Source organism: Cyprinodon variegatus, unplaced genomic scaffold (genome assembly GCF_000732505.1).
Source record: "Cyprinodon variegatus isolate N-32 unplaced genomic scaffold, C_variegatus-1.0 Scaffold980, whole genome shotgun sequence".
NCBI lineage: Eukaryota > Metazoa > Chordata > Actinopteri > Cyprinodontiformes > Cyprinodontidae > Cyprinodon > Cyprinodon variegatus.
The window spans coordinates 115072-123459 of NW_015151433.1; the positions used below are offsets into that span (position 1 = coordinate 115072).

At 45.5% G+C, this 8388-nt stretch overlaps 2 protein-coding genes across 3 annotated transcripts in view; both read right to left on the reverse strand.

Annotated features, from left to right (window-relative positions):
• lrrc39 (leucine rich repeat containing 39) overlaps positions 1–294 on the reverse strand; it is a 12214-nt gene extending 11920 nt beyond the window's left edge. Inside the window, exon 1 of one of the 2 annotated variants that reach the window (XM_015399024.1) lies at positions 152–294. The gene's annotated coding sequence lies outside the window, so the exon portion shown is untranslated. Of the gene's footprint in view, positions 1–38 lie in introns of both variants that reach the window. The other variant, XM_015399023.1, reaches the window with a different exon arrangement.
• Positions 295–491: 197 nt separating this feature from the next.
• Positions 492–8147, reverse strand: dbt (dihydrolipoamide branched chain transacylase E2). The gene is made up of 11 exons (XM_015399021.1): positions 8091–8147; positions 5362–5494; positions 4892–4967; positions 3745–3926; positions 3532–3659; positions 2831–3080; positions 2593–2759; positions 2431–2508; positions 2168–2359; positions 2022–2093; positions 492–1659 (listed from the first exon to the last, which is right to left on the reverse strand). The coding sequence occupies exons 1-11, from the start codon at positions 8133–8135 to the stop codon at positions 1492–1494; spliced, it is 1491 nt and encodes a 496-aa protein (XP_015254507.1). The 5' UTR covers positions 8136–8147; the 3' UTR covers positions 492–1491.
• Positions 8148–8388: the final 241 nt, after the last annotated feature.

An 8388-nucleotide genomic window follows, 5' to 3' on the forward strand; every position in this document is an offset into this window, starting at 1 on the left:
CCTACAAATATTCAAACTGTTCGAAACGTCTGATCCACATTTGAACGGCACCTCTGGGACCAGCAGCCTGTCTGTTCCTTCATAGTCCCACAGTTTGCCACTTTCAGAACCCAGAAAATGAGTGATCTTCTGGTTCTATGTCTGTTCTCACCTTGGAGCCCTGCAGCCGTCCTCCATGCTGCTGTAAGCTGACCTCAGATCTGCTGGCTAATTTTAGCTCCACATGACCCTGCTGAGAGTCAGCTGACCCGGTGCTGGTTCTAGCAGCATGGAAGCAGCTGTGCAAACACTTCCTGGTTCACTTGATGTTTCCAACTGAAGAAACAGGACAGGAAAACCTTAAGTTTGGGTCAGAACCTCATGGTGCAGACTGAGGCTTAGGGGACACCAGTCAATGCTCTCCCTGTTGGATGGGGTTAACAGTTTGGGTCGGAACCATGAACGGACACAGACAGCAGGCGTTTTGTTCACGTCAGCTTTATTCCTGCAGACTCAGGATACATAGAAATCTTACATCTATCAGAGGCTACCACCCACACAGAGCAGGAACCTGGGAGAACAGCAGGGAACATTCAGCAGGAGCTTCACCCAGGGGCCAGCAGGGCGGCGACAGCCGGGCTCTGCATCAGGATGAGAGATGATCTGGCTGCTTTCCTAATTTATGTCTGGGTTCTGGCGAGTTCTGGGAAAACCAGATGTAACAGTTTTATTCCAAGGAGGTTTAACTCCGGTCCTCGCAGGCGGGGACCATATGTCTGGATCAGGACAATACCTCAGACAGGCAGGACGCCAGCCTTCAGAACTGACTTTGGACCCCTCTGCTCAAATCCATGTGGTCACATGACCCCCAGCTGTTAGTTTCAGTGTAACAGAACAAGGGGGCGGAGCCTGAAACATCAGCTGGTCCGGGCATGTGGCGAACTGGAATTTTCTTAGGAAGACTAATACAGACCCGTTCTGTTCTGGAGAACCAAGTAGTGAACTTCAACAGGTACATTTGACTCTTTGTCGTGTTCAGAACTGGTTCGGAACCAGTTTCTGTTTCTTCTAAAGAGCCGGTCTAGAAAACACAGATCCAGAATAAGCCGATACAAAACTTGAACCCACAGAACCAAAATGTATAGATAGAATAGATTAGGGATCCAGATACAAGTCCAAGACCTTCAGAACTATGACCCGAGGATGTTCTCAGGTTGACTGGTACTCATGTCCTATGCAGGTGGTGCTGTACCGCTGATGGCGTAGCAGGAATTCTGATTTCATCTCCCCGCTCAGACTGACGGCGGGTGCTCTATGTCTGTATCTAAAACCGTATGTTTGGGCGTCATGGTAACCCAGTGACTAGCAGCTGAACCCCACCCCCCAGGGTCCTGCTCAAAGGCAACAAGGAAGCTACGAGGCAGCCAGGAAGGCCTCAGACAGAAACATGAAGTGAAGGCGATGGAGGGGCGGGACCGTGTGTCGTGTGGGTCCTCCCCGGGACAGAAGTGTCTATTTAAGGTCCAGGACCATGCTGGCTGGGTTCTCCAGGTATTCCCTCCAAAGGTTGGAGAAGCGACACATGGTGGCGCCGTCGATGATGCGGTGATCCGCCGACCAGCTGACCTTCATGATGTGAGCTCGGGTCACCTGACCATCACTGTCGAACCGCGGCAGAACCTGGACGGATGGAAGGCAGGGAGTTATTCAATGAGAACCAATCAGCCGTCATTCCTGGACTGATCCTCACTCTGATTGGCTGATCCTTACCACCTGATTTCTGATGGGTGCTGCGCTGTGTTTTACTATCAGGTTCTGCTACATTTAAAAGATAAAGGTTCCTCTACATTTTCTTTTAAAAATCCTGATTTGTTCTGATGGTCCCACCCAGTTCTCACTTTGTCACACTTTCCTGATCAACTAGAGGAAACTGGTCTAAAAATGATGTCATGTGAAACACTGAACCCAAATTCAGTTAGAAATGGTTCTGCTTCTGACTTCTAGCTCTGAGGACAACGTTGATGGAGGGTTTGGGATCTAACCTGGATTTTTCCCAGCGCTCCAATGGCGACCTCAGGAGGAAGAATGACAGGCTTGGCATACGTCCCTCCGATCTGACCCAGAAACACAGAAAACGGTCAGACTCAAGGTCATCGTCAGTGGAGGACTGCCGCTCTGCCGTACTCACCGATCCGATGTTGGACAGCGTGAAGGTCCCTCCCATCAGCTCCGCCTGTCCCAGCTGACCGGCAGCTCCCAGCGTCTGCAGCCGGTTCAGCTCCTGGGCGATCTCGAAAACGCTAAGCAGCTGAACGTTCTTCACGTTGGGGACCAGCAGACCCTGACTGGTGTCCATGGCCAGGCCGATGTTGTGAGACGCCTGTGGAGATGCCCACAGCGTCAGCCACACGGAGCAGCTTCCCCCCCACCGCAGCCAGACTGATGCTTTACCTTGTAGGTGATGTTCTGGCATCCTTCGTCCAGCGAGGAGTTCAGGATCGGGTAGTGGAGCAGACCGAGGGAGGCAGCCTGAGCCAGAGAGGGTCAGAGGGCGGTCAGTCTGCAGCTGTTGGTTAACTGGGAGCCAGTCAGCCCTCTAACCTTTGACCTCACCTTGATGAAGAAGGGCATGTAGCTGAGTTTGACCCCTCGTCTCTCAGCAACGGCTTTTAGTTCTGATCTCAGAAGAACCAGCCGGCTCAGGTCCACCTCGTCACAGTAACCGAAATGAGGAATCTTCAGTGCTGCCGTCATGGTCTTCACCATGGCTTTGTGGAAACCTGCAGACAGGAGAAGTTTGGCTACTCCATAGAGGAGAACCTTCTGGTTCTGATCTAACAGAACATCTTACCTTTGAGTGGCTCTGTTACATCCTTCCCAGTGAAGACAGGTTTGGGGGCAGTGGGTGGAGGTTTAACTCCAACTGGAGTGCTCACAGGCTTGGGAGCAGGAGCAGTGGGGGCGGGGCCCGGGGTCTGGATCTCCTGGAAATGTGGAGCTGGAGGTAGGATGGCTCCAGTCTGCTTTGCAAGGAAGTTCAAGATGTCCTCCTTCAGGATCCGTCCATCCTTGCCCGTCCCCACCACCTCACTGAGCTTAATCTGGGGGGACACATCAGTCAGAACCCTTAGTCTAGAGGTTAACCAGAGGAGGAGAACAACACTAGAAGTTCTCCATCTCATGAACCAGCTCCAGCAGGCTTTTAATCAATAAACCATCTCGGATTCTTGCACCCCTATGGACCCAGTTCAAGTCCAGCTTCTGATGAGGATACAGAAACATGCAATCCCTACTGGCCCCCAGCCAATGGCTCAGGGCCCGATCTAGAGAAGACGGTTCAGTGGATAAAATCAGCTAAATAAAATCTCTCCTCCCAATTTGTTCTAATGTAGCTACTGACACTGTAATAACATTGTTATCACAATAATGATCACTATAACCAATAATATTGCTTTTTCTCTCCTCTCTGTTGTTCCTAGAAGTCGTATGCCCCATTATCACTACTAACTGGGAGGGAAGCTGGTGATAATCTGGGAAAAACTGGAGACTCACATTATTCTCCATGGCGAGGCGCCTGACGGCGGGCGTGGCCTGGGTCTTATGACCTTTGATCTCCTGGTGGGTGTGCTCCTCCCTGGCCATGGCAGGCGTCTCCACCACGTCCTCCTCCTGGTTCAGCTCTGATAGACAGAATTCAGAGACTAGAATACTACAAGCGACCAAACGGATCTGTTGACCCGTATAATCTAAGTTTTGGTGTCTCACCCGATCCAGACTCCGTCTCGATATCAACCAGTGGTTTACCCACCAGCGCGGTGCCGTCCACATCGTAGTAGAGTTTCCTGATGACTCCGTCATAGCGGCTGGTGATGGTGACGGACGCTTTGTCGCTCTGGACTTCACAGATGCTGTCGAACTGGGACACTTTGTCCCCTTCTTTGACGTACCTGAGACGGGTTAGAACTGAAACTGAATCTCAGAGTGACCCAGATGAGTCACATAAGCTGGAAACATCAGACGTTTTCTGATGGAAGAGATGTGATCCTCAGACAGCCTCGTCTTTATTTTCCCTGTTTTTCTACTGCTATTTCAGGTCTGCCTGGAAACCACTAAATTAGCTAAATTAGTGCATAAAGTAGGTTCAAAAACATTAAAAACTGACATTAAAATTGATTTTCCAGCCGTTGCATTCAGGAACAGTGGGAACTAGAAATGGTTTTAAACAGAATCGATGTTTGTGTTTAATTTTTATTTTACTGATCTATTCAGTTTATGTTCATGTCGTCACATAAAATATGTCTTACTAAAGAAATTAGGATTAGGATTAACAAATTTGTAAAGAATTTCCATTCCTTGTTAGAAATTCCCACGTTCTCAAAGTAAAGTGGAAGAGCCATCAGAGTCCAACAGAATGGCTTCCTGTTCGCCTGTGGCGCCAATAACCTGGTACTAATATAAAGATTGGTCGTCATGACATCAGACAGTGAAACATAGACGGAGACATGAACTCTGTCCCGGTCCGTCAGTAAGATGCTGCAGCAGGTTCACCATATTTAAAGATACTGAGCTGAGGTTAGTCAAGCACTTTCCAAACCCCATCACATAAATATAGGATATTGGTATATTAAAATCTAATATAGATTATTTCTTAAAGACAGTTCTAGTTCCCATTGTTCCCGAATGCAACACCATGGAATATTTGGTTCAGATACAGAAGCTGTCAGCGATCATTCCACAACCCAACATCAGTTGGAGACTGAAAACTAATTTCAATCTGAATGTTTTCAGTTTCATTATTATATTTCGGTTTTATTGCTTTTTCAGGTAAAAAAAAAAATAAAAAATCCTCATGGCCTAAATTTAGCTCCATACGTTTCTACCCTGTGAAGAATAATGGAGAAATGTTTCCTACCATTCCTTTACTGTCACCTCCATGATTCCCTCCCCGATGTCCGACAGCTTGAACTGGACGATGGCTCCTCGCCGCGCTACGGGTACAAAACAGTGACATCATCACGAGCAGAGCCCAGAATCAAACCGTCCCTCTGCATCATCTGGACCGGGAAACATGCTCCTCCTAAATGCTCCTAAATGCTCCACAGAACCAGGGAAGCTTCAGGAAAAGATCCAATACCGAAGTCTTAAAGAACTTGTCAGGCCAGGTCCATGTTGTGATACCAAACCGATTTTAATAAAGAACCAAATGTTTCTGCTCTGGGTTCCTGCAAACATTTTTTAGATTTTCTCACTGAATGAAACTCAACACAAAAACGGTTCATAAAACTTCTTAAATCATTTGGTTTAAAAACAGATTAAAGGTTTGGAATGAGACAAAGATTCAGCTCGACGAGCCACATTAAACCCTCGCCCCCAAACACCTACCGATGGCTGTGTGCAGCGCCCTGGCGCCGACCATCTGCAGGGATCGATCCCATCTGGAGGCTGACAGGTGCAGGTTCCTGTTGTATCTGAGGTTCTGTGGCCGGAAACACCGCCGGCGGTACTGTTGGGTCAGCTGACAGGAAGAGAGGACAGCATTACATCACCTGATGGAGCGGTTCTGCTAACATGTCCAGTCTAAACAATACCGCATCACTTACGGGGGTCTCATTAAGATCTACTAAACCAAAGAATCATTTTACTGACATTTGTTCAATTCTAGATCTGCAGAAACGCCTCCAGAAAATGTCCAGATTTTCTGTTTTTTAGCATTTATTCATCTTTGAGAAAGATTCCCTTCGTTGATGTGTGTTGCTGTGCAGACATTAACTAAGCCGTCTACAAACAGGAAACACGAAAGTGACGATGAGCAGCAAAAATAACTCATTTATCCATTTGAAACGTCGAATCATAAAGAAAATTCAAGGCCTTATAAGGGGGATACCTTCTAATGGTTGTTTTCAATATGCTGGTGAAGATTCTCAGTCATCAATGTCATAGTCATTCCAAAAAAGGAAAATAAAAATAAAAATCCACTGGACTTTGTTTCCAAGTTAGAAGACGTTTTGCTTCCCATCCAGGAAGCTTTTTCAATTTGAATTGAAAAAGCTGTTTTCAACAACTTTTTCTGGGTCTTGAACTTTAAATCCTTAAGTTTCACGGATTTCGAGGTCCGATGGGAGCTTTGGCCTGTTCTAACACAAGGGCTCACCACGGTAATCCACACCTCTGGTCCGTTCTCTCTGGATAATACGTCCAAATTCATACAATTTCCTGAAAGATTCCCAATCAGTTCCTAATTCTTCTCTGGTACCATCACCAGAACTGCTCCGGGTCCAAACCACCTGGGTCGATCAGACTTTCAGGTCAATATTCAGCATTTGTTGTGTTTGGAAGCTCCATCACTGATTGAGTCACGTGACCCGGGGCGCCACCTTACAAAAGCCTGTGTCCTAGTGATGGGTCTGACAAAACTGATGCATTGATGCATGCATGGAGCCCATAGAGCAAAGCACTGTATTGGTGCGCGTGTCGTTTCAAAAAAAGAGATGAGATAGTTGTTTCTAACTGACTTAACCATAAAAACGGATCTATCAACATGATGCATCTGCTATAAAAATGTCTCATCTTTTGCGGTTTATCATTAAAATTATCAAGAGTTTTGGAGCAGCCTAAAAGGAATAGAAACGTTTCAGCCGTTGCGTGTTTATTTAAATTTTCTCGTTGCGTCATCCTTTTCCTCTCGGTTATCACTCAACTTATCTGAATTAAAGTTAAAGTAAGAGTCGATATGAAATTTACTGTTTTTACTTTACTTATCGTTTTAAAAATATTTAAAATCCAAGTCCACAAACATCCTCATTCACATTTCCCCTAAATGTTCATGTTGTGATATATATTTGCATTATTTATTGGCTACGTCTTAAAATATCAAAGATATTTTCAATTTAAACATAGATATGAAATATTACAATATAACTTGAATGATATTATTGTACTAGGTCATCAAATCAATTCAGTTTAGTCTGTCCAATAAGCTGCCTGTAGTGTCTTTAAATGTCCAGCAGGTGTCAGTATTCTGTGAGACAGAATCAATTCTGTTTGCCTGAATGCCTCATTAACTCATCACTTATGTGTTCCATTAAACACCAGAATTAACTAAGCTAGTATTCATTAGGAAACAAACCAGATCAGACATATTTTTGGTTCTGTTGTAGGACATGCAAACCTTCCAAAATACAGGTCAAGCGCCCCCTGGTGGCTAACAGTTTCAGTCTTGCTTTAACAACAGAAAGACTGAATGAATGAAAAATGTTGATAAAAAGAAAACAGAAGCGCACTGGAGAAGAAGATGATGGTTTATTGGAATCAAATGTTTGAAGTTTTTTTTTTGCATCATTCGGAATTAAAGTACCAAGTTACATAAACAATATTTGCGAATATTAAAGGGATACAATAGAGTTCATTAATTGGACCTGGAGGTCACAGAGGAACCAGAACACTGACAGCACCAGGTTTCAGGTCCACTTTGGAGCTAGACGGAATGGAGATTAATAACAAACTGAGGTTCAACTGGTATCTAGAGGGAACTTTCTGGTCCACAACTGTGACTGATCTAAAGCAAAGTTCTGGATCAGAACATGGCCCTGGACCAAAACCAGACCATCAGCTGGATGAATCCTAAACTCTCCTGAGTTCTTTGCTGTTATCCAGTTGGGCTGAGACAGATGGACCGGATCAGAGCAGAACATTACAAAGATTCTAGTATGCGTGAGTCCTAAAGTCTTTAACTAAACTTTCCTATGGGTAGAAAAACACCATCCTGTTGGAAGACATCTGCAGGTTCACTGGTTCCCTGGATAACTGGAGCAGACCAGAACCATAAGAACCATCATCTCTGGTCAGGTAAGGCCATCTGTTCGGTTCGCTACAGACAGAACTAAAACCGACCAAACCGGAAGCGGATACAGCTCTAGAACCGAACCAAACCGAGCCGAACCTCAACCATCACAAAGCAGTTAGCCTAAGTTAGCATCGTAGTGACGTCACTGCCACATCAACTGCAGCGTTCAACGTGAGCCGAGCAAAGCCCGGTTAACAGAGTGGCTTGAATCCGTTCAGAGTTTATTTGTGTTCAGTTCGGTGTGGGTCTGAACTAGTTTGTTCCTCACCAGGAGTCTGAGAGCGCTGAAGGATCCTCTGGTCACCGCCGCCATCTGTCTTTTCTGCTGAACGCCCCTAGCTGCAGCCAATCAGCGCTCAGACTGCTCTTCTTCTTCCTCAGGAAGAGGAAACACTGCCACCAAGTGGTGACTTAGACAAACTTCATTGTAATTTTGTATACACAGCACTTATCTCTATTTATTCACTGGATTGCTGATTGTTGTGGTAATTAAATTTCATAATAAAAAATATGATCAAAACTGCTTAACTTTTTTGTTTTAATTTCTGTTTGAATTAATCTAATTT